This window comes from Pundamilia nyererei, unplaced genomic scaffold, assembly GCF_000239375.1.
Source record: "Pundamilia nyererei isolate P.nyererei 1_Seehausen unplaced genomic scaffold, PunNye1.0 scaffold00479, whole genome shotgun sequence".
NCBI classification, from domain to species: domain Eukaryota; kingdom Metazoa; phylum Chordata; class Actinopteri; order Cichliformes; family Cichlidae; genus Pundamilia; species Pundamilia nyererei.
The window spans coordinates 137,940-165,031 of NW_005187880.1; the positions used below are offsets into that span (position 1 = coordinate 137,940).

The 27,092-nt window shown below is 42.0% G+C and overlaps 1 protein-coding gene across 1 annotated transcript in view; it reads right to left on the reverse strand.

Annotated features, from left to right (window-relative positions):
* LOC102204964 (prostaglandin F2 receptor negative regulator) overlaps positions 1-27,092 on the reverse strand; it is a 96,421-nt gene that overhangs the window by 12,565 nt on the left and 56,764 nt on the right. The window contains exons 5-10 of the mRNA XM_005753928.2: positions 25,353-25,499; positions 25,114-25,274; positions 24,797-24,917; positions 23,639-23,858; positions 23,363-23,550; positions 15,957-16,064 (exon numbers count right to left, since the gene is read on the reverse strand). Coding sequence (XP_005753985.1) covers positions 15,957-16,064; positions 23,363-23,550; positions 23,639-23,858; positions 24,797-24,917; positions 25,114-25,274; positions 25,353-25,499 — 945 coding nt within the window. The remainder of the gene's footprint in view (positions 1-15,956; positions 16,065-23,362; positions 23,551-23,638; positions 23,859-24,796; positions 24,918-25,113; positions 25,275-25,352; positions 25,500-27,092) is intronic.

Consider the following 27,092-nt stretch of genomic DNA (forward strand, 5'->3'; position numbering starts at 1 on the left):
GAGTAAAAATAGCACATTTCGGTATGTGAAAAGATTTTTAAAAAGACGTTAATCCACTGCATAAAGACTACAGCTACACTCTTATATAATGACATCATTTAAAAAGTGGCTAGCTGACAGTCAGAAGATAGGCATTTCTCTGACGCTGTGATAGCACCAGGTTACAGTCTGACATTGCCGTGAGTGATCAAAGACGCGCTTTGCATAATTCTGATGCATGAACTCCGGTTGCTTGTTTCAGCGACGACACCGCTACTCGAGGAACGGAGCTATAATTAGAAAGCCTCCGCTTTCTCAGTTAGCCTCCTTCCTTTATTTCTTTGTTCTTGATGGTGGAGCGGACGGAGAACGAGGGGAAGGAAGGAGGGAAGGAGGTAGGAAGAGAGGGGATTTAAAATACTTAGTGACTGAGAAGATTATTTTGTTTATTACACAGCCATAAATAAACGGCAGAAAAAGGCACTCGGAAATGTGAACGCATCTCAAGCTGTGCCTTTGGAGAGGACGCGGTATCACCAGAGAGAGGCCTCCACCCGCCCCCTCCTCACGAGAGGGGCTCTAGGAGTAACTGATCCCCCACTAGCAGGGTGACGCACAGCCTCTTGCCCACAGCTGTTCCTCGTCTGAATCTAGACCGCTGTCCAGACCTTTCTACCCCTCTTTTATGAACTCGTGAACTCTCTCAACAGTTACTTGACAAGCTTTAAACACTGCCTTTAAGCTTCCTGTGTACTACAAACAGAGCCAGCAGAAGAAACAGGGAAAAAAGAAGAAGAAGAAGTGTGGATGTTCTGCTACATAAGCACGTGCACACAACTATTTCCATAATTTCACTGCATGTAAGCGCGGCATCAAAAAAAAGAAGAAAAAAAGAAGGCTGCTCTAAGGGTGATCTAACAGACTGTAAAATAAGCTAGTTTGTGTTTTTAATAAACAAAGATTTGGTCAAACTGTTTGCAATTAGGTAATGATCATCTGCAGGAAAAAAGCAGTAAGTGGCCCACGATGTATCATCTCAAAAGGGCTGCACAAAAGACGCTTAAAAAAAACGAAAAGCAAAAAGTAAAGTCTTTCTGGGTTGTCAAACAGAATTTCAGCATCTCCCTTATGTCCTCGTGTTTCTTTCTTCACACAACTACTTCAATCACGTTTCATGTACAGAAGGAGGGAAAAAGCCTTTGAGTCGAGCTGGGCCTGAAGTGTGTGGCGTTATCTCCATTTGTACAGTTGCACTGAGACACAGTGAGACGCAGCCTATGACGGCCGGCTTCTTGTGCCAGGTAGTCTGCTTTCAGACGTGGTCAGACGATCTGGCTTATTTCAGGCGTACTGAACTCTTAACCCTTTACTGGGCTTCCTGTGAAGCTGGCAGCAAAGCTCTGTGGTGTCTCTGCGTCATCTTAAGAATTGCAAAGGGATTAGAAACACAAACTGTCTGATACCATTGCCATCTGGTTTGAGGACACTGTCCTACCTCAAAAGGAAAAAAAAAACCAAAAACATAAATGGACATCTGGGTGAATAAGTGCAAGTAAAACACGAGTTAAAGCCATGCACTGTAAAAGGTTATATTTGAACCCAAACCATGATCTATTATCGCAGCAGGCGGCTGCAGTTGTTCGTAGTTTGCATTGAAGATGTGAACCACAGATGGAAACATTTGAGTCTTTTCTAACATGTTGCTTATTGCTAAGGCAAATTACTGCTAGGTGAGTAGATGCAAGTGTTTGCAAGCAAGAAGGTATTTTCCATGCAAACTATGGGAAGCAGTGGCAACCTGCTAGTAACCGAAGTACTCACAAGTAGGTTTTAAATGCAATACCCACTTTGTGACTGACAGCTAGCAACCTCCAGCTACTACCTGTCAGCTGGTTGGGGAGTACACATTTTTCCACAACGACCACAGGATGCAATGGCGATCATTGATCGTTTTCTTGGCCTGTTCAATTGAGGTCTCGGTGACGAGACTTGGACTCCAGCCCCCTCGTCATTTGAGTGCAGTGCATAAAAATGGAAACTCATGTCAACTATGAGAAGAAAGAAAACAAATCAAACTCAAGTGATCATTTAATTGTAGCACTGAGTTCTTTTGACGAATATTGTTCCCTAAAGCAGTGTGTCAACAACCTTAAGGGGGTAAAAATAAGCCATCTCTGAATTTCACTTATTAAATTTGAAGCGGGTTAACTTTGCTCGGGTCTAAGCTATAAATCCATGCACTTTAATCTCTCGGCCTGTGAGGTGACAGATCTCAAGGTTTAAAGAGGAATCTATCGATTAATAACATAAATGATTAGACCAACACCACTACTGGTCCTTCTTTGCATGTTTAGGCTGCTTAATAATCTGATTTCATGCATTCTTGTTGTCACGTGAAGCTGACATGGCTACACATTAGGCAGCTTTGGTGTGCAGTGACTGGTATGGGGAAAATCACATCTGATAGAGTGGAAGCAACGCCACTGATATCCTGGTGCATCAGGAAGTGTGTGATAAAAATGGTATCCAAATCCCAGCCTGAGTTTTGGTGCTGCAGCAGCTCCATTAAGCAAAAAAGGGTCTTCTGCTCTGGTGATAGGATGGCAGAAACTAAACTACAGTGGATCTCTAATAGAATATCTGGCTCCTGTCTGAGCTAATAAAACTAAAATGGCTGTCGGTGGAAATGAAGACAGTCTGATTGGATTTCTCTGGATTAATCCCCTGAGAAGAGTCCAAGGCGTAAACTGCCCGAAACACACACACACACGAACACAAAAGACTGACGATTACCACCAGTGCATCTAATGAAACCGTGTGTGTGCTCTCTGCTCCATAAAGCAGGACAGCACTGGTAGAGTGGAATACTAAACACTATAAAAACACCATTTAGCTTCACAGAAACAAAGCCACCGGGAGGCTAAGTTTCCCTCGTTACTCGCTGCATGTTTAATAAGAACACCAGTAAATGAAGGCAAATTGTACTTCTTATCTGACACACTGACATACAGCTGCCTTAAAACAAATGACCACACTGATATGGACTTCATAGGAAATATATTTTTAGGTCTGTTATTGCTTTTAGATGTTTACACTACAAAAGATAGATAAGCTGGGAAACCTACATTTATCCAGACTTCCATGAATTTACAGCACTATGCAAAAGCCATCCATCATTTCCTTTTATTTGCTTCAAGGAGCCAGGCATGGTCTTTTAAAAAATTGCTCTTGAACACTAGTTCTCCTGACTTTCTGAATGTTTTAACATTTTTTTGGACACCGACTGCATTTTCCCCTCATTTTCAGTCCAGTCCTTGCACCTGACCAGTTTAACAGAAATGCTTTTTTTCTTAAGCCAGTTCGTACAGACCTATCAATCATTCAAGCATTAAAAAGGCACTGAAGGGATAAACCAGTAAAGTGTCTACCTGCACAAAGCAAATAAATGTGAAGGTACAAGAGTGAGTGTCTACACGGTGGAGGCTCTGTTATGGTTTAGGCTAGATTTCAACCAGTGGTGTTGGAGACGTCAAAACTGATGGAATTATGAAAGCAGAAAACATATTACAGTAGCATATGGAAAGAACAAGACTGACAACAGCTTCATTTTCCAGCATGACAATGATACCAGTGGAAACACCATCAGTCATGGACTGGCCTCCCCAGAGGCTGGACCTCCACATTATTGAAGCATAGTGGGATCATGTTGACAGAACAGAACAAAAGGCTGAAACATCCAAAGAAGAGCTTTGGATGTCCTTCAAGAAGCCTGGAGAACTATTCCTGAAGACTGCTTAAAGAAATAATGAGAAAGCTGCCTAAGAGGGTTCAGGCTGTGCTGAAGAATAAAGGTGGTCACACCAAATATTGACTTTCACTTTCGTTAGCACCTTAAATACTGTATCTCCATGTAAGATTGTTTCATTAAACCACTGAAATGAATATTCACTTCCACCTGCATCTTTGGTCTCAGCAGAGCTGCTAAATATTTTCTGCAGACATGTGTTTTACCAGAAACCGAATAGAATTTTTAAGAGTTAACTGTTTCACAAGACTGCCCCATAGATTTCTGCAAGCAATCAACCTGACTAATGATGCAATCACATCACACATTGGCATCCACGAAACACTGCCTTCTATAGTCGGAAACATTTTGACACTCTCTCTTGTTGACTGGCACGCAGTGTAGGCCCAAACAGAAGAATCCCCCTGCGTGCGGTCACGATGTTTTATCTTTGCATGTGCGACACTTCTGCTTGAAAACTGCTGCCTTAGCAGTCTGATGACACTGTGATCTGCTGTTTCCAAGGATTTCTTCAAAGCTGCATCTCTGTTCCTACTCCGGTTTAACTGTGGGACGTAATGGAGTGAAAATTATGGCACAGTGCAACTCTGTGCAACATTTTCAATTTGTGTTCGACTGTCAAACCCGTCCTTTCCCTTTTCCTCTTCTAGCGCTCGGTTTCCCGCTTTTTGATTGGCAACCATTTGCTCTACTTTTTCAATAAAGTAAAAATAAGCAGAACGGCACCGCATTTGATGTTTTCAGTCAGTCATCTTTCATTTGAGCTGAAAACCTGAAACAGGTAGTTCTGACTTTTAGCAGTCATCTAGGGGACACAGAAATGTATTTTTTTTTTAAGTCAAATGATTGCTGAATTTTTCTCAAGTTTTATGTACTTTAATTGTTGAAACAAGCTGCACTAAAAAATTTTATTACAGGGCAATTTAAACATGATTCATGAGTCATTTGCTTGACTTTTGTTTAATATGCATGTGGATTAAGAGCCATTATTATGACCTGCTGTACTTCCTAAACGACGTCCAAAAGCCCTGCAGAAGGGGACCGACAAGCATAACAAGCTTTACCTGCACTGTGTGCAGAGGAAGCTGTGCAAGAACCACAAGAACAGCACAACCAGATGGGCCACTCATCTGACTTTTTCCAGATGAGGTTTGGTTTATTAGACAAGAAATTAGACCTGCTCTACCTCAGACTGAGCACAACAGGAAATGAGGAACTGACTAACACCTGAGTCAAAAACAACTTGTAGGATTCAGGACTTTGTAATTCTGTTTTCTGCTTTAAAAAAAGGTCAAATAAAGGTATCATCATATGGAAGCCCGTTTACACCACTAAAAAACAAAAACAAAAAACAAGTATCCATAACTCGAAATTTCAAGAACATAACTTGAAATTTCAAGTTATTTTCTTGAAATTTCGACTTATTAAATCAAAATTTGGAGTTAGCTCTGCCAATCAGTAAACTACGTGAATGAGGTCACTTTGTTACCCAGAAGCATATGGCGCAGAACGCGCACTCAAAAGCGGGTCGCAGCAAATTGGTGCTTTTGTGAGTACGTTTGCTGATAGTAACGCCATGTGATTCGGCTAATAACACAAGGATTTCATCATTTTTGAAGCCACGCTGAAAATACTCAGCAATCCATGCATTCATGACTGGATGTAATACTGCTATCTTAGCTGTAGCATTTGTACCTGAGGGCTTCAGCTTCTGCATAACAAGGAAATGACGTCATTCACATAGATTACTGATTGGCAGCGGTAACTCGAAAAGTCGACTTATTAACTCAAAATTTCGAGAAAATAACTCGAAATTTCGAGTTATGGATCCTTTTTTTCTTTTTTGGCGGAAACGGGCTTCTAGTAAATATAGTAAATATGAGTTAATAATTCAAAAAAAGTTGTAGTTTACACCTTTGTCCATCGGATATAAAATGCCATCCCGCTATGATTTTGTGCTTTTATAATTAGAAATGTGTGAAATTTTGCCTCGATAAGCTTAAAACTCAACTAATCTGCTCTACGTTGGCTCACCATGACCTTGAATAGCAGAATCTAATCACTTTGTCCTTGACTGTGAATATCAATAAATCCCCTCTCACAATGTTTCTCATATACCGTGTACCGGACAACCCAAGTGTATAATGCCTCAGGCCACTGGGCCGAGGATAAAAATTCAAAAAGAGGGGGAAAAAAAAAAACAGACCTATGAATCTCAGGCATCTGTAGTGCGTCTGTACAGTTTGAAACCGGGACAGGTAGAGCTGACAAGCTAAACCTGGTGTCCTGTTGATTGTGGGGTGGGTGGGTGGGACTGGACTCTTTGTCCAAGCGCACACAAAGATGGACTTAATGGGCAAATCTGTCATCCTCAAACTGAGGGTGTCTAATAACAATACATATGAACTACAACTAACCTCAACTAACAGTTGTTGAATGGACTCTGTGTGTTGGCTGTGTTTTCTTTGGGTTTTTTGTTTTTAGTAGTAAAAGTTATTAGTTCACCAGAAACATTAAATGGAGAATCATTTGGTCTTTCTGTCAGATCACCACTTCCTACACTTCCCCGTCTATCCGCTCTTCATCCCTCTCTTTCTACTGAACTCTTTCTCTCGCCACTTTTAATTCCCTGCCTTCCTCTCGTCCTCATCTCTCTCTTTAGGAAACTTTGCATGGTGTTCTCCAACGACTCTCCCTCCATTTACTGCCTCCTCTATTCACTCTCTTCCACTCTCACTCACTTTAACAATCTGTTTAGCTCCCCACCACAACCCCCCCACCCTCAACCATTCACTCCCGCCATCTCTTCCCATCTCTCTCCAGCTCTGGGTCTATTCTTTCTCTACCTCGTTCTGTGTCCCCGGCCGGCTAACGGAGCGTGAGATTGGCTAATTAACGGCTGCCTGTCGGCCCTGCGAAGACAGCTGGGTTATTTGGTGAGAGTGGAGAGAAGAGAGGAGAGACTGAAGAGGAAATGAGGAGAGGAGCGAAAGCGAGTATCGTTGTGTATCTATCGCCCAACCTGATTTTAAAATAAAACTTCAAACTTGCAGTGCACATTTTTTAGTTAGTTATTGTGTTCTACTATACACACACGAACTGGGTTAATTTGTTTAAACTATATCAATCAGTATTTTGTATCTCATGAGAAAGGCCACATGAGCAGTCTAACCAAATTAAGGCCAACGTCACATCTCCTTTTAGCGCCATTTTGGTTGCCACCACCTCCTCAGCAGTAATGTGGCACGAGCTTCCAGTGCACAGCGCTGCAGAGCATGGTTAAGTGAATATTTGTGCTTAATTTCATCTCTTGTTCCCATCACGGCAGCACTGACAAGTATAGCTGGTGTCAAGAAATGTAAACGCCACCCGACTAATGATTTAAAAAACTGTCAAAAACTAAAAAACTCAATTCTAACATAAACCACCGTCCTACACAGAGACACGCTGGAAACACTAGATGCGTTTCTGTGTTGCTCATGTGCGGCGCTCACTCATACGCTGGCACCCTAAATTGGCACTCAGTCGACAAAACCTTTGGAACCCTTCATCAGCAGGCAGTCATTTGTCCATCATGTGTCTGTCTGTGGGTTGGTGATTTGCAGGTGTGCAGTACTCGGTTTGTCAGAGGTTCTTGTCTCCAAACTGCAGAGCTGGGCGATACTTCTATGCGGATTTGTCCATACAATCATTTCTACATCATATAAACTCCAATCCTGTCTTTCTCTGGCCAGGAGACATTTTGTCAAAGGGAGGAGGTTCGGAGCGACTTTGTGGCCGTTGCTGTGGCTCCTAAACTCTTCTACTTTGCAATAATACCACTTACAGCTGATTGTGGAATATCTGGGAGGGAACACATTTCACAAACTGAATGCAATGGTGAAGCCCTATTATAGCATCATGCTTGAATTCAGTGAGCTGTTTAGAACAATGCATTGCTTCACAAATGTTTGGAAAGGCAGACTGCACGGCTAGATGCTTGACTTTATACATCTGTGGTACTGGGACCTGCATGCAAAGATTTAGAGGTGTGACCCAATGCTTTTTCCCATACAGTGTATATTAAGTTGAAGTAAGCACCAACACCTGTATCGGCCAAACTAAATAAATACATACACAAATAATCAGCTGCTGGCTACGGTAAATACCACCTATATTGATTGATTGATTGACCGACCTACGGTCCGTACTTTCTATAAAATGTTTTGGCTGGGTCTTCTTCTACTAAATTATACAATCCAGTTATTAGCTTGGTAAACCTGCTATATGGTATATGCTAGAGTAGTTCATTTAAAGGAACAAACATAAATAAAAGAACTAAACACAATCAGATAATCAGGAAGACTGCCAGTACCGAGGTTTTATTCCACGCCGTGTTTTTAGGCTGTAGTTCTCTAAAAGAAAAACAAAAAAACAAAAAACTGTGGACCTGGAGGGATTGCTGGCAGACAAATGTAGGCATGATCGCTGTGCCAACAGGATTCAATATCATTTGTTTTTCCTCAGAATTACTCAAGAATTTTCACCAAAACCTTCTTGGAATAATGCAATGTTTACTTTTTACTATAAATATCTTTGTGCACTTCTACGAGACACACTACAGTAAACAGCAGTGATACAAACTACTTAGAGGAAAGCTGTTTCAAATGCAAATTTATTTTCCCGAGCTCACTGGTTAAGTTTAGTACCTTTAACAACCATCTTGGTTGGCATTTGCTAATTGTAGCCATCTAGCTTTCTTTTTGCTTGCATGCCTGATGCCTCATTTGGAAGGGGAAAGAACAGTGTGTGTCTGTACTAGTGAATCACTGAGGAATAAAGCTTTATGCCTTCCCCAGCAGGTACAGAGTGATATGCTGTTACTTAAACAATAGAATTTCAGGCTGTTAAAAACAGTGGTATCTTGTGAAAAGTGTCACATTTTTAGAGGCACTGCTTCAAAACACAAAGAAAACTATCTCTAATGGTGATGTCATCTCCCCTCCACTGACATCTAGCATGCAACATCTGACAAGTGCAGACTTCCACGAGTGCAACAACATGCCATTCATTCCTCGGGTAATGAAGGCTGCATGTCCGCACGCAGCACGTCGAGTTAATGAAAAGCAAAACAACACAGGGTCAAAGACAGCGAGACAAACACACACATCAATCTTTGAGTTAGGGTAAGAAAAATCTTCCATAAACTTTAATTTACAAATGATTACACTGTCCAATTACTGTATGCCATGGAGGGTGGTACTCTTGCTTGATTAGTAAATTAGGTCTAAATTTAACTCTAAAAGAACAAAGGATCAAAGTAATCTCAGCGCGGGGAGGAAGAGAGCATCCGATCATTATGGAATAACATCCTGTAAACCTGACATATTTGTCCACAATTAATTCTACCGTCATCACCGGGGTCGTGAAACTCCCCACGCAGAAGGTGATGAAAGCGGTGACGGTAATTGAAATGCGATTTGAACGCCAATAATTGTGTCTGAAGTTATCCCATGCACCATCAGATTTCTGAAAAATAATTACCTACAACTCCAGCGGCTGTGTGGAGGTATCGGTGTGTGGTACTGCTAAAAACTAATCAAACACGCACAAGTTAAAAACCAACTAAAAGCTGCCACTTTCACTGCATGCACACAAGTTCAACTTAGGACTTATTATGTATTCATGATGCTTTGAGCTAAATGCTAGAACCAACCATTGACTGATGCTGGCCATTTGCTAACGGCTGATAAATGAAAATAAAAATGTAAAGAAGAGACTGGAGCTTTAACACTTTTAACGCTTTAACCCTGTTATTAGTGTTGATATTGCATAGTTTGTCCATCAGAGGGCACTCTGCAACTTCTCTGCTGGTAACTGTTGTTTTTAAGCTTGTGAGCAAACCAAAATTATTTTTTAAACCATACAGCGAGATTATCTTAACACGAACTCCCAAATAACTACACGTAGCAAATGTTACAGACACCTGTGGCTTCCTGTGTCTCTTTCAAATATTTAAATCCCCAAATATTGATATCATATATCGGTTGGCCACTAATAAATGCTAACATGCACATTAGCACTAAAGATGAAGCGCAAATACATTTTTGTAGGTTTGGGTTTAAGAACAATTTAAATACCTTTGACATTAAGGGATGTTTGAGTAAGCATTTTACAGCAGTTCATCAAACTGTAAGAGAATGATATAAACCAGACAGACTCCATGTTTGAGTCATGTGGCAAGATGGTTGAAAATGTACCACATGGTGCAGGAAACAGGAATTACAGCATGTCCATCATTATGATTAGAAGGCATCTTCTCATAGATCAGGGGTGTCCAACTCCAGGCCTCAAGGGCCTGAAGGTTTTAGATGTGTCCTCGATCCAACACAGCTGATTTAAATGACTAAATTAGCTCCTCAACATGTCCTGAAGTTCTCCAGAGGCCTGGTAATGAACTAATCATTTGATTCAGGTGTGTTGACCCAGGGTGAGATCTAAAACCTGCAGGACACCGGCCCTCGAGGCCTGGAGGTGGACACCCCTGTCATAGATGCTTTGATGATGGTAGAAGAGAAGGGCTTGTGAATGAGGAGCAGGTTAAAGAATCACCTTTAATGGGATCGTGACAGATGCATTTCTTTCTTGTGCCACCTGAATACAGTTATCCATGCGTCTAACAGGGCATCCAGTACACCTCATAGGAAGTGATTATTTATTACGCAATAATTTTGACTCATAAACAGAATTCCTACTTGGGGCGATTGTGGCGCAAGAGTTGGGAATTCGTCTTGTAATCGGAAGGTTGCCGGTTCGAGCCCCGGCTTGGACAGTCTCGGTCGTTGTGTCCTTGGGCAAGACACTTCACCCGTTGCCTACTGGTGGTGGTCAGAGGGCCCGGTGGCGCCAGTGTCCGGCAGCCTCGCCTCTGTCAGTGCGCCCCAGGGTGGCTGTGGCTACAATGTAGCTGCCATCACCAGTGTGTGGATGTGAATGTGTGGATGACAGGTTGTGTAAAGTGCTTTGGGGTCCTTAGGGACTAGAAAAGTGCTATACAAATACAGGCCATTTACCATTTTACTGATCAGAATTCGTCATGCACCAAAGATCAACAATCTGCAATTGGGAAGTTATCCTGTTTGAACACAAGGGTCTCCTTGGCTAGCAATTCTTACCCTAAGCTTCCAATTGGGATAAAATCTACTATTAATTAGTTGCACAATTACAGTCTACTGTGGATGACATGATAACCGATTTCAATCCTGCTCATTTGTAAAAAATATTAAAATATCTTAGACGACAGAGCGACATGATACAGGTTCCTTTGACTCATGTAACGTCGCTCCATAAATGTTGACGTAGCAACGCACTTACACGTATGGAGTCAGTAGTTTCACTAATAATGGGCTGAGTCAGCGTAACAGTGAATAGGAGCACTGAATGACTAAGCAGTGAGGAACAATGCGGGATGTTATGTTCGCAATTGTGTTTCACCATGCCCGCTGTTAAAGCAAGCTCCGACAGGAGAGCCGTTTTTGGCCATCTCTAAGGAATGTACTGTTCTCTCTAACACGCACACACACACACACACACACGCACACACACACACACACGCACGCACACACGCACGCACACACGCACACACAGACTGTTGCTCAACCTCTTCAGTAATTTCTTAGTTTCCTTCTTGTGTCACAACAATAAGCTTCAGAGTCAAGGCAGTAACAAATCACTTGTATTAGAACACACACAAACACGAGCTGTTATTATACAACTTGCTGTCGCACCCAAGAAAAAGCTTTGTGTGTTTGATTTAAGGACACCTGCATAAGCTGAGATTTGGCGGTTGTCCAGACTCGGGAAACCTACACGCCACACCTTTGCTGCTGCATGTCACTCGATTCCAGTTTCCTAATTGGTCCTTTAACTTGTGTGTAATCTGTTTGTTATGGATACTTGTCCCGCTTTCGACCACTTTCGCAGACTTAAACACACCTGCCTGTCACAGTCGTTTAACCCCTAAATATAAACAGTGTTTGTGGTTAGCTAGATCATAGAAGAACTCTATGGTCACATGATCATCCGCAGCGATACGTACAATGATATAACCGCACGTGTTATTACCCAGAAAAATGCCTATTTATAGCAAGCGTTCAAAGATCAAACATGAACTGATACAGCTCGGTGTTTTGTCTGTGCATTTAAATCTGTCCAACTCTCTCTAACCTTCACAGAAACTAGTCTGAGAGGAAAACAAATCCAGCCAGCATGGCCAAGCTGTCTCAAATATACATTTGTTATTGACAAATTGTGCAGAAGAGCATCTCTGAATGGACAGCGTGTCAAACCTGTAAGCAGATGGGCAAAATTGGAGATTGGAAAATTGGAAAGGCGCTGCCTGGTCTGATGAGGGTTTCGTGGGTGTGACAATAACTCCACTGTACTCTACTATTGGCCTCCACAGTCACCAAATCTAAATCAAATAGAGCACCTTTGGGATGTGGTGAAACAGGAAATTCACATCGTGAATATGGACCAAAACCTCCGTCACCTTCTTGAATCTGTGCCATGAAGAATTAAGACAGTTGTGAAGGTAGCTAGCTTAATTCTTCATGACAAAGTGTACTAAATAAAGTGACTGGTGGGTGTGTACTTCCCCTGGATGTATATAACATGTTAGTTCATTAATAAACATGTATTTCATATATGATAAAGAACCGCTCCAGCTGTGCCGTAAAACGCACTCCCCTCTTCACTTCTGTTTGAGTCACATCTGCTACAACCTGCCAGCTGTTTCACAAACCCACTGTGATCGTCAGAAAACAGAAATAAATAAAAGAGGGAACAAATGAAAGCCGATCAGGTGCTGAATGAGAGCGATATTCAGACCACATGTTACTTGCAGAGCAAAGTGTGACTCAAAGCGCCTTCATTCATGCACAAAGTGGAACCAGATGTTGCGCTGAGAGCATGATCACCGATACAGAAATGCCCAAGTAATTCAGCCGGTTCCTACTGCCGTAGCGTTGCACAGCACACACATGCTGAAGTGACAAATGATTTGCAATTAGCACTGAGCCCGTTAGTTACAGTTTAACTTAAACCCCGACCACAGGAAGCACAAATCAGGAAACGTTCGCCATCGTGATGGCAGAAAACAAGAAAAGAAAACGAGCTTAAAGATGTTTTTTTTTTATCTCTGAAACTTCTGCCTCTTACTCTACTGAGATACTCATGATAAAAGTAAAAAAACTGAACTATTTTTACTCAGTGAAATGACAGATTTTTGCTAACTGAAGCTATTAGCTAGCTAATTAGGCGTATGTTAGTTTGAAACGGTTGAAATGTCGTCACCAGCTGACTCCTTAGTGAATCCAGGTGACTTGCTTTAATGGAAAGAGACTTCTTGACTTGATGGCCACATACAGTATTTATTCTTAAACGTTAAAACTGCCTGTCTGAGGAAGGCTAACAGCCAACAGCAGAACATAAACCATTTTATGTGCACAACATGCTTTTCCTGACTCTCTCTCCTCCTACAATGAACACATCAATATCCACGTGTAGCATCTTTATCAGCTGTCATGGAGAGGAAGGCTCCGCTCCCTGGTGCAAACCCCCCACAATCCCTGCAGCTCTACACATCTGTGTTAATGCTTACACATATGCACACCTACAAGGACACAGGCGCTAAAATAATCATGTTTGGCTGTAAAAACTGGATTAAAAAAAAGAAAAAAAATTGTATTCATCTCTGTTTGTTAGCTCTGCTTGTTAAAACGCAGCATTAACTATCCATCTGTGCTTTATCAGCTCACTATGTGGATATAATATAGAAAACGCATGTTGGACGGGGCAGGAAGGACGCAAAGAGAAATCGGAGGGAAACAGTGACAGCTGGGCCGAGCGAGGTGGTGAGTTATGCGCACCGTCGTGTGATGTGTTCAAGTTAAAGAGTACAGAGTGAAGAGGAAGAGGAGGGCGTAAGATGAATGGATGTTTAGAGTGATGGAGAAAGAGAGACGGAGGAGGGGGGGCGAGGCAGACGGAGATATAGATGGACCGAGAAAAGAAAGAAGTAGTGTGTTATACTACAGATGGTTCCCACAGGAGGCATCCATTGGTGTGCCATGGGGACTTTCCAGTGTCACAGAACATTGTACATGTACAGTAATGGAAATAATAAATTCTATTTAACTTCTATTGCAAATACTCATACGACCAGTTTACAGTTTAAAACATGCGACTAAAACATGTATAAATTAATAGTATGTTCAGTCTGCAGCTATCAAATGTATATTCTTAGAAATTGCAATAGTCTGCAAACAGCGTTTCAAAAGAACTAAAGGGTTTGGTGTATTTACAGGCCACACAATAATCAGATTTAAAGAAAACACTTTTCTAAATGCAAAAATGAATAAATAAATAATGCACTAATCCACCCATCCATCCATTTTCATCCGCTTATCATTTTCAGAGTCGCTGGGGGGCTGGAGCCCATCCCAGATGTCACAGGGTGAGCAGCAGGGTACACCCTGGACAGGCTGCCAATGAAATGAAAGTATACACACGAGCAAACTAAGGCATAAAATAGCCTTTAAGCCGTTTTCTTGGAAGGTTTTCTTACATGAGCAGGAGGCCAAAAAAAGACAGAAAAAAGAATACGACTTCTGACAGCACCTCCTGGATGAGGTAGATCTGATGTTCACGTGCAGGTGTCTTTGTGTGCGTGTGCTCAAGTGTGGTAGTGTATGAGTGAGTGTGTGTCTGTAAGCCTTTAAAGGAGCTGCACATCAACATTCTGCGGAAAAACAGACGTTATGATGGCGTCGAGTCTAATAATTAAGCTCACTGATTACTGGATTAATAATAAGACTACCAGCACTGTGTCAGTGGCTCAGAGTTTTATCATCCCAGGAATAATTTTACCGGTTTACACACACACACACACACACACACACACACACACACACACACACACACACACAAACATCAAGTGCATCATGTGGAATATTTGTATATTATTATATTATATTTATAATTGGGCAGCATTTTTCAACCAGTGGTAGCGCACCCTGCTGGGCAAAAGCAGTAGTAACGGTGTCCTCTTTCAGTCGGGATTACACTTTCTGCGAGTCTGTTAGTGTGCACTAGGGTCCACTAAGGACCCAATCATGGAAATTCCATCATCGGACAATAAGCCCGAGGGTTCTTGCGGATGTCCGTGTGACTGTTTGTCTGTGACCGTGTGGATTTTCTATGAGCGCACACCAGGGAGACTCAAAGTGGACCTCAAAGAAGTATGACAGGACTTACTCCTTCTCTGTGTCATGGAGCAATGGAGTATAATCTAGGCCTTACTTTTCAGGCCATCGTGTCCATCTTTTATATACAGTGTATGCTTTGTGTATGGCAATTTAATTAACCACAGCCAATTTAAGATAAGGTGCAGCTGCCACAGTGGGTGGAAAGTCCTCACACTTGAAGAGACTGGAACAAGAGAACATAACAGTGTGTTGAAGCTGTTATTGATTCATGTTCTGCTGATTAAATAATTAACCTGCCCACCAATAATTGAATTTGTATGCATGAACTCAATGACAGTCTGTGTCACAGGATTACAGATTTTGACCTGATGGTAGGAAGGCTGGGCTGTTCTTTGCAAATTCAACAAACTTGGCAAGGTTGCTGCTTTGAGTCACAGCACTGGTTAGACCACCTAACTGAAAGCAAACCCTTCATTCTGGCGTTCTGATGTGACACAATATTGTTTACCGTTTCCCCCTTTTTAACCTGTGGTTTCTCATATCAGAAGAAACTGAAACCTAACAGTACAGACCTCAAAGTCTACATGAGTGAAAGCAGCCTGGATAGAAATGTTACTACAGTGCACCAAGTAACCAAGCCCCGAATATAAAACCACAAAGGAAGGAGAAAGAATGCAGAACTCTTAATCATCACATCATTCTTATTAAGGCTGCTGCTGACAGGTTGACAGGTGAAGAAGGCAAAGGAAACGTTTGTATGAATTTGCACATGTGGGAGCTGCAGCAGTGTCTCGATGCATGCGTGGAAAAAGATGAAAAGAGCTTGCAACAGTTGCAGATCGTGATTTATGAGTGCACGTGAGAAAACCTCACATACAGTACCTCCATATATGCTGTGTGTGTGTGTGTGTGTGTGTGCACTGTACCAGTCTTTGGCGAGGATCCGGAGACGCTGAGAGAGCACTCCATCTTTGCCGTTTCCCACGGATAAACGCTGCTATCGTCCGACTTGATGGCGATGGAGAAGGATGGGCCTGCAAACGCCAGCACATCGGTTCAAATGAGCTTTATTCAAGAGACATTTGACACAGACAACAAACATCAGAGAAACTCTGCTGAGATCAAAAGGGCTCGTTCAAACACAGGCTTGCTTTTAAACCTACATATACGATAATTCGGCATTCGGGTCCCTGAGGAAAGACAGTAGATGTGAGCTTGCGGGGAGAAAATATAGTTCAGCCCTCAGATGATAAATACTGCTTTAAAGTCACAGTCTGCGGGTTCTCTGATATGCTGAAATCAACAAGCAGGAAACAGCAGCACTGTAGCTAAAGCAGATGGTAGCTCAAAACCAGAGCTCGGCACCCGCTATAAATTTGTAAAATGGAACCGCTGCTGCAAGGCTAACAAAGCCCTCAACTATAAAGATTTATAGCTACAATTTCAAGTGTGCCTTCAGTGTTGACACCTTAATGGCTTTATATTCTGCAACCCAATGAAGTTTTCAGGTTGGCTTTGGGCCGTTTCGTTAGAAAAAAGGAAAACGCTTGAGGCTCTTTCGGGTTATGTTTAAAATTAGTTTACTAACAAGTAATTTCTGCTTTTGCATGCTATGCGTCTAAGTGGAAGGAAGGAGTGAAAAGCCATTTTTTACATGTGAAACCTTTTGGAGCTGTAGATCAGGATCTCTCTCACATGGAGCAGAACGTAGTCTGCTTCAGAAACTGTGTCGAAGTGGAGACGGTGTTTTTCTGAAGCAGTTGGAGCATGAATGATGCACCACACACAGCACGATTTGCAAATCGGACCAATCTGGCATCACACTGACTTTGTAATAGGGAGCTGGCAGGTTAAAGACCGGCTAATGTCTTAATAGACTGCGCAAGATGTGGGAATTCTCACCTGCACCTCAGTCAGGTAAGTCTTTAAATACAGTTCAGAGTGGCAGCTAATCTGTGAGGAAAAACTCTCAGTCAGGGATGAGATAAAGAAAAATATGTGTCTGGGTCTTGAACCAGGATCTAGTTTCAGATTTCGAACGTTCATCGAGTCTTGAAATCTACGAGTAGGTTCAGCAGGTCAAGGTCCACGCTAGGCCTCGATGGAAACCTCACACAGGAGCACTTAACCTGACAGTCTGCCCGCCCCCTCACCGCTCCTCACTCTGTTCTGGATACTTTTAAAATATGTGCAGATGGTCTGCTGAATTATGAGGGTCCCTGCTGAGTTAATCCCCACAGACTCCCATGTTAAACTGCTTTGCAGCATTAAAAAGCAGTTTTAAAGCCAGGTACAAAAAATAAAAGTAAGAAAGTAAGAAAGCTACAGTCAATTTCCCCTTTTTCATGACAACTGTAAGATTTTACACAGCCTTAAGTTCTTCTTAGGCGTGTGTCCACTTTCAACGAAAGGTGGGTGCCAAGAAGAGTGTTACCTTTCTGTGCAGCTTCAAATCCAAGTTGCAATAATCTGACAAATAATACGAATTACTGTTTGGTTAATTGCCAATAAGAAGGTAAGTATATGTCCCAGAGATGCATTTACTAGCCTAGAGTGCGTAGCGACCATCTGCAACAATTGGTTTCAATAGCGAAACGTTTATTCCCTGACCAGCTGCCTGTACCCCACTGAGCTGTAATGAAACTTGGAAAAACAGCAAAGCAAACAGGAAACGTTGAACGCTCACCCTCAAAGTAAAAGCTGTGCCTTATTGCTGCTACCAATATTTTCCAAAAAGGTAAAACTTTTATTTTGAAGGCAAAAAAAGTCTCTGCTTCCAGTTTTCATCATGCTTTTCACAGTTTAGCCACCACTCGACGAGCAGGACCTGGTGGTTACTGACCGGGCTCTATTCCTATGTGAACGGGGCTTTAGCAATCAATTTCATAGCAACCACTGGCAACCGGTCAGGAAATATAGATGTGTCCTTTGGGACCAGTTAACCCCAGATAGTTGGTAACCAGATCTAAGCCTGTGTGATTCTATGCCTGGAAACCAACACATGGAAGAATTGGATCATCATAGAAAAAAAATAAGGATTCATTTGGATATTAGCAAACATGTAGATGGATAGAAATGATCCCTATCCTTGGACAACATAATTTGTGGTGAATTTGTGTCTTAAAGTGTAGTGCTGATTGGGTTGCAAAACAAGAAAAGTGACGTACAAATTAATTTGATCGTGTGGAGAAAAGGAAAAAAAAAACAAAAAAAAAAACTGCCCGGGAATAACTACAGTCGTGAGACCTTGGAGCCATTTCTCGTAAAATCTAAAATGTTCTGACAGTTTTCCCTCAGAAGTCTGCACTCCCCATGCTGTCATGAGTAGCATACTGTATAATGCATGCACTCCAGCTGCATAAACATTATGAAAATACTAAGACATGTTTAAGTTTTGCCACTGGTGATCTATATGCAAGTCCAAAGAAAGCCTGGCCTTAAAATTCCTTTACGTCGCTGATGTTTGTATTAGGAAGCATGTGCTCATCACTCTGTGCCATGGATGGTCTTGTCATGAGAGGACAAATGATATGTTGGATGACACGGATTTAACTTAAAACCTTCTAATAAACGATGAATGACTGAGTTTAGGAATGTGTCCCAGTAAAGGTGGACATTAAAGCTCTCCTTTTAGCTCATTCCTCTATCTTACTCTGGGATCAGAGTCAGACTCTACTAATGAAGACTTTCACAAAAGAAAAGGGGGACATTGTTTCTTATAGAGGCCTTACTCTTGGAAAAAGATACCACTTTTTTGTCTGTATACTTATATACTTCTCACTTAATTTTAACGGTTAAAATCACTTAATAAAGGCTGAATTATTAAACAGTGACTGTGCTGTTGAGACGTTGCATTTCCATATACCTCCTCGCAGAAGATCCCCATGCAAGGCAGAAATACCACAGCACGTCTGAAACATTGAAGATACAGCTGGAACAATGGGAGGCTTGCCAGTTTGTGGATGCACTCGACACACACACAACAACGACGAGTGCACAGCGCTTCCGTCCCCCAAGGCGAGTGTAAGGGGTTCTTGAAAACCACTCTGCTTGAAGCTTGATCGCTGTTAGTGTGGGAGTGTGTGCGTGTGTGTTGCTCTGTGTGGGGTCAACTCAAAATGTTCAACTCGGACACACGCGCTCGAACACTTGAAAGATTACACACGCACGCAAGCAGAGAGAGAAAAGGAAAGCAGTGGTGCAGATCTTTGCAGCTGGCTGATTGGCCAAAGGGCTTCACTTTGAAGTTGTCTCAGAGAGCGAGGGAGGGAGGGAGGGAGGGAGAGACAGCAGGGGTGAGAGAGGGAAGGGGTGGTGGAAGGAACGAAGAAGGTAAAAACAGTGTGATAGAAGAAAAAAAAAGGGAAGTAAAGCTCAAGGGTTCCTGCCCTCCCCAGAGAAAGACAGAAGACGGTCTTCAGTTCATCTTCTCCTTTTCCACGTTTCCTCCAATTTGCTGTCATCTTTCACTTCTTCGCTCCTGCAGCCTCAGAGCATCTCTGCTGTCACCAAACGTCTCTCGCACACGATTAAAAATGTTTCATCCAGTCTTTTAACAAAGATGTGCGACTTACTCCAGGTGGTGGCGTCTGCTTTCAAACTAAATATTATGTCCCCTGAGAAGACTTCCTAATCTTTTTGCCCACAAACAGCAACTTGAAGTTGTCATCTAAACTGTGCTTTGGATTTCCATGCTCTAATTTCCTCACGGTAGCTCATTCACTCATAAATGTAAACGTTCCTAATTTCATGGCAGCATCTTTTATCTGTATTTTTTGCATAAGCAGGTTCTACTTGTGGTTACTTATTAGCTGTATATAAAAGATGGAAGTAGCCACCATAATGTGACCTATATTTGACTTTAGCATCAAAGCTACGATCATATTTCATTTATTTATTTATTTGTTAGAGGAAAATGTTGCTGCATCTGCGTGATCAGCTAACGCTAACAAGCAAGGTTAGCATGGTGCATTAAATGATATATGGGTGGATGACACAGACTGCTAATTAGTGCTAAGTAACACACAAATGACATACTAAAGCTTCACTCACCAAAACCGGAGAACAGACTTCTTGGACCATCTGCACCACAGAGCATATCACCGTGTTATGATGCTCCAAAAGGCATCAAAACCACAAACGCAGGCTGAGTTTACTCAGGAGAAATAGTGATGATGCTAAAGCTACTACTTTATGTTGTATACATTTATGGTTTTATCTTAATATGGGCATTTTACTTAGGAACTATGGAGACAGGCTGAGTTTTGGAAACATCCTCTAAGTGGCCATTAGACAAACTGGTGTTTTTCACATTTTTCAGCTGCGATGGTTAGCTTTCACACAGGGTTATCAATTCATATATGGAACATTACATCGCCAGATAGATACTTTATTGATCCCACGTGGGAAATCTCTGTGTTACAGATACGAAGGTTTCCAAATGATTGCTAAATTATAGATGCAGACAGATTGCCGACATGTTGCCATCAATCTGAATGAGCGTATCAATAAGCAGAACTCGAGGGGACTTAACTCAGCTGCTTGTATTCTGGTTATATAATATATGTTTCAGTCACCATATCACAAATGTTAAACCTGAAGTGAGAAGTATTGTGATAATATCACATCGCGAGGTGTCTGGTGATTCCCACCTCTAGCAGCTACGTCACCATCTGTAGGGGAGTTCCTGAATTTCTCTTTCAGATCTGTGAGGTTCTGACTGGATTCTCAGTGTAAGCAGTTAATTTCTGTTTAACGTGTATGTAGATAGAAATAGATTAGCAACAGACAGCCACACGTTTGTGATTTTCACTGATTTAACACAGTTAATCACTTTATTATCATTGTCCTTTCTCTAAAATTCTCCACCTTTTGTTATTGTTGACTTTCATCTTCCCTTCATCCTCTTTTTGGCAACTTTCCTTCTTCTGGTGATGCATACCTCCACGCCAACCCCCCAGCCGGCCCTGATACTGCCTCAGCTGCTCTCCACATTGTTTCCATTTCTATTTCTCTGCCTCACCCATTGCACTTTCCTCCTCCTCAGTCCACTTTACCACCTCTCTCACATTGTCTTCCTTGTTGCCTCCCTCCTTCCCTTTCTGACGCTCCTGTTTCTCCTGTCTCCTACTTCCCAGATCAAAGAAAGTTAAGTAGGCCAGTGGCTGTGGTGGGCGTCAAAGGGCTTAAGGTGTGTATCTGTGTGTGTGAGAGAGTATCTTTATCACCGCACATTTTTAGGGAATTTATGTTGCTCATTATTAACACTGTGTGGGAGGAGGATGTGTATTTATTTTGTGTAGAGGGATGTACAGAACACGGATGCTTACACATTTCTATAAATAGACAGCTACTTTGAGATTTCCAGGATAATTGCAAGGCCTTAATATTAATTTATTCGCTGGTATTTGTTCCCACTGTTATGAAAGTGAATAAGTGATCGAAAGACTAGACAACGGCTCTATTATTGATGAATTTCACTACAGTGCTTGGAAAATATTTTATCACCATTTAGCATTAAATTATGCACTTTGCATAAAGGCTGCTTTTAGGAGGTTTCATTAAATGAGACGGTGTCTTACAAAACAAATACAGCCTTAGGAGCAACACAAGTGAGAAAAAACCCACCTACGAGTAAAAGGGCGCAATTAGGGTGGAGGTTTAACATGAACTCTGTCATCCTGTGCTAAACAGAGGAGCAGCTGCTGGTTCTTTAGTGTTTTTTCGACTCTAAATTCACATGTAAAGTTTATCTCAAAGCATAAACTCAGGCCTCCTCAGCATACACACAGTGACGTCCTCCAGGGTGACTGAAATGAAACTCTGCTGCTAAGTTTTAACAGCCCCCTTTAGCCCCTTCAGTCACCTCAGTGGCAGACGTACGCTTGAAATCAAGAGTTTTCTGTACAGGCAGCAATCAGAGTTATGTATCACCTGCCATCTGATTGCCTGTTGTAAATCACTCTCTACGAGTCCTGTTCTGACCTCTTGCATTTTTGCCATTTCATCAAACTTGAGCATGAACTCCTGTTTCAAAATGATTCAGCTTTCACAACGAGAATCAGCTCTGGTAATAAGAGGTGGGTCTTCAGAATTTGAGACCAAATAGCAGGCGTCAGATCCTTCAGCGTCCAAGCCAGGAGCATGCTCTTTGGGTTTTCTTCATCCTTGTTTATATTCACAGGGCTGTCCACAGTGAATCCATCCCGCAGGACAGATTTAATGTAGATCCTCTGCTGTAATGTTCTGAAGTAACTGAGGAAGGACATTTGACTGAGATGGCCAGAACTGTAGCGTGTGTGTCGGCACACAGCCCACTGACAACAAAGGGCTTATTTTGGCCACACTAACACAGTCTTCCTTAGGGACTGCAGTTTCACTTGAAAAAGAGAAACCTGGATCCTAGTCCGTTTCATAATTATCTAACATTATTCTAAAATCTTGCAATCAGACTTTTACAAACATCATAGCACAGAAAGCGCCCTCCTGAAGATAACGGATACCAGCCTGAATACAGATTCAGGCAAACTGAGTACCCTGGTAATGTTAGCATTCAATACTGTACATCCTAACACACCATCTGACAGGTTAGAAAATTTGATTGGGTCCTACAGGGAGTGTTCATGCATGGTATACGATCATACTCTCAAGGTAGGGATTATTTATTCTGTCTCCATTGATGCTTATGAATCAGACAAAAACGTAACGCCATGTGGAGTCCAGCAGGGATCAATCCTTGGTCCTCTTTTGTTTGATCTTTTAGTGATACTTTCAGGTATACAAGGCAGGTTAACATATCTATGCAGATGATACCCTGATCTATCTGGCTCTCTACTAAATGATTCCTATTGATTCATTACATTTGTCTCTTGGGGCACTGAAGACTTCAACCTATGTGAAAAAACTTGGTATAATGATGGTTGACAACCTTAGGTTTGCTAACCATATTTTGGCTTTAGCTACATCTAGCTAAACTGATTAACTTAAGAAGTTATTATTTCATTTTTGTTCTTGGATTCGATCGTGTAAAGCTTGTTGACTGTAATGTTTAAAAACAGGCTATATAATTTATATAAACGCCTTTCATAGCCTAACCACATGGTCTACTCGCCAGATTTGGCTCCATATTACTTTAGCCTCTTCTCTAAAGAGAAAACAACTTTGGACATGCAGTGCGCATCGCAGACATACAATACAAGGGTTAGAACAAGAGAAACCTACAACCAGCAGCCATTGTAAAAGTGTTGCAGGCTGCCCAATGACGCAACCTTGAAGGGGAGATCGTCAGAAAACCACTTCAGATAGAGGAGGGTGGAAATTTTGGAAAACTCACCATTTTCCAGGAAGTTTATCCTGATTTTATTTGATTCTGAGCTGCTGGCTTTAGTCCAAGCCTGTCCCGGCTGCTGTTTCGTCCATGCAGTGACGTCACACCAGTAGTAACCTCTGTCGGACAGCTGGACACCTGCCAGGCGAAACCGAAACTCTGCCGCACCCGACTTGGTCAGAACCAGATTGTCTCTGAGTAAGCAGTCAAAAGAAATTGTTTTATATGTCTCAATATAAAACAAGAAACTGCAGTTTGTTACTTAAATGTGTTCATGTGTACCTCCTGTTTGGGTCTGTGGCTCCTCCGTGCTGTACGACATTGTCCGGGCTGAGAGTCATGATGGTCCTCACGGTGCTGTCCAAGCTGTCCTGAGACTGGATGAGCACAGAGTACCCCGCATCACCAATGTTCTGAGTGGTGACACTGCAGCCCAATTCAAAGGTAGAGCCTCCTACTGATGCCTCACGGATGCGTTTAGCCACCACATTCACAATCGGACCTGGAAATAGAAGCGGCCGTTCAATCATTTAGTTCTAAGAAGAGCGTCATTCAAACCATCACAGACAGGGGGAAGTCCCCACCATTGACAGGGGTCAACGGGAAGTGATAAGTACTTAGACTATGAACTGTGACTCATTCAAAGCAGACCCATACACACATACACGCGCAGCACACTGCAATTACATCACAGCCCAATCAGCTAAATTATGGTCACCAAGTTCAACATGTAGATCTCAAATAGGGAGGAAGTGAATGTCTGTGTGTGTGTGTGTGTGTGTGTGTGTGTGTCTGTGTGTGCGCACTGTGACAGTGAAGCTGAGACAAAAGGAGGTCTGTTGTGGGATTCTTCTGTAAAGTCTATAAACGATATGGACACATTAACATTTATTCATGAAACTCAGCAGTGAAGCTACTGTGGCAGCCTGGCAGTGCATGAGTAGTTTTCTGAATCACGAATCTGAGTTTGGATTTTCTGTATTTCTTCCAAAAACACCTCATTAAGTACCTCACTGACCGGGCACATTTGTGCACGCACACAGGCAGGTATACTGTTAATTTTGCCAAAACACTGATACAAAGCTCAGTTTTTTTATCTGCATGTGACACAGAATCACATCCACAAAAGTGGAAGTCTCAGTTACAGAAAAGAAACTCGTTTCTGCTACTTTCATATGTTTTTGGTAAGTCACACTGAATTAAAAGGCAATTTGTTGTAATAATTTTGAGGCTGGTAAGCCTCGAGTATATCACAACGGTTTATGATTCTTTTGTAATAGATGCTGCACAGCAATTTCTCCACATTCTTTTAATTAAAAATAATAACATTAGCCCCACTGACCAGCAGATAAAAGCTAGAAAGAATAAAGATCTACATGCTTTTTCTGATTACTAATGCCAGTGAATCAAGAATCTAAGTCATAATAAAAGCTTTCTTACGCTTGGTGTCCCATCGCACAGTCAGCGGCGAGCTTCTGTTCTCAGAGGTCTTCACCATGTCTCCCTGGCTGTTGATGCTCCAAGCAGACACACTGCAAACATACTGGCCCATGTCGATCTCCTGCAGAGCGAAAATGAATGCCCATTAATGCCTCCGAGTTCCTTTATCGACACCTGACTGCCATTTACTCTTTCCATCACTTTATACTCATTTAACCACAATTTAGCCTCATAGCACTTCGTCGTTTTCAGGATTCCAATAAGACTTTAAAATTATTGCAGGGCAACGTTTAGCTGCACAGCATGTAAAACTGTACCTGTGTGCGGAGGATTCGCAGCTTGAACGTGTTGGGCTGGACTCTGCTCAGCGTTAACGCACCGCTCTTCATCCTTTCCATATAAATCGACCCCGGAAGCAGGTTGCCATTAGCATCCAAGGAACCAATGGGATGTGAGGTCTGAGGATCGCCCCCTAACCCTGCCGGTATCAGAACGATTTAAAAATTGAGTGATTCTGTGGAAAAACTTCTCTAAAGTAAATCTGAATTAAACATACCAGGAAGCGATGTGTGCTCCCAGCTGACGCCCAGTCGGCCTCCAAGAGGTAAGTTGGCAATGTTGGTGACGCGACAGGCGAGTTCTGTTGGCTCAGCTGTCGTCTGGGGGTTGACTTCAGCCACGAGGGTCAGCGTGAAGTTCGGCTCTGTGGTGAAAAAGCGAAGCAGCATAAAATTAAACTGGGTGTCAGTACGGAATAGAAAACTTTAATGAGGTTGGGTGGTCTGATAACTCTGGTCCTTTTGGGTTTTAAACTCATTTGCAGTACTTTTTACCCAATTAATTTTTATCAGTTTGAACTGCCATGCTTTCAATTTAACCTCAGGAAAAGCACGAGGAAAGAACCACAGCTTTATGGCAGCAGACTATAAGAAATAACCAACTGCAAATGTGAAGTTCCATCCAAGCATCATTCAACCTGAACAAAAGCCTAGCCCATAAAGAAACAGATAAACCCGACTGGCCTGCACAGAGCTCTTGTGCTCATTTTAAAATATACGCAAGCTTCTATGTCCATTACTTTAAAAAAATATAGCTTCTTGAAATTGGATGATTCTTTTTGATGCACCCTGGTGAGATTGTGTTTTTAGTAGCATTTGCATGTTTATCATTCTGTCTGTAAACGGGATAGCTCAAGAAGGTTTTACTGAATTCTGATAAAACTTGGTGTAAAATGGGACCACGTTAATAATCCATTAAAATTTGGCATCCATCCACCAAGGTCTTAAAGGTCAACTTCATGATTTATTACCTGAAAACTGACAAAAAAAAGCCTCAAAACTTAGAGACGTGATGTGGTATACATCGTCAAAGTGATAACAGAGCTATTTAAAACTGAAAACACAATACTATTGCCTTTAAAGTAAACGCTGTTCGGACAGTGAGCTGACTTTGCAGAGGTTTGTGCTTCTTGTTATATAAAATATATCCTGTCCTTGTTTCAAACTCGATACATAAAGTATGGTCGACTGAAAAGAAGCCTCATGCCCAGATGGTGCAACTGGCATAATTAAGTGGTCAGACTTAGAATGGCAATTAAGTTTACCGGCAAACAGCCTAGAAGGCGGCAGATTAATGGCCATGACCACATAACATACATCTAAGTGTACACATACAAAATCTACAGCAGGAGACGGGCTACGTGGAGTTTTTAATTATCCTCGTTGTCAGCAGGGTTGAAATGAGCACTTCTTTTAAGAAGAGAATCAGAACCCTGACGGCTGAACAGCTCCTCGATGATAATGCCAGAAATTGAGTTACTGTGCTGCCTCGAGAGACATTATTCCCAACCCAGCCGGGTATTGCTTTCATCAGTCAGTCCTAGGTCACATTAACAGTCTGACATCACCAGACACATGCAAAGTGAATCCTCCTTTTTTTCTCTCTCTCTTTTAGGTGATTTCTTCCTTAAATAGAGTTAGGTGACTGAGCCAGGTGACAGAAATAGAGCAGAAATAACACCGTTAACTGTGTGAGATGAGGTGGGTATCAAAGCATTAATAGTGTGTGTAGGTGGGGAGGCAGGTCCTCTCAGTCAGGCATCCAGATTGCACCTTTACGCGTCAGTGAACAGGAAACACACAACAAGATTTCCACCTGCTTAACCGTGAGAAATCACACACACACACACACACACACACACACACACACACACACACACACACACACACACACACACACACACACTATATAAAAGTAGTTCCTGATACATCCCAAAGTGTGCCAGCATACCAATAGA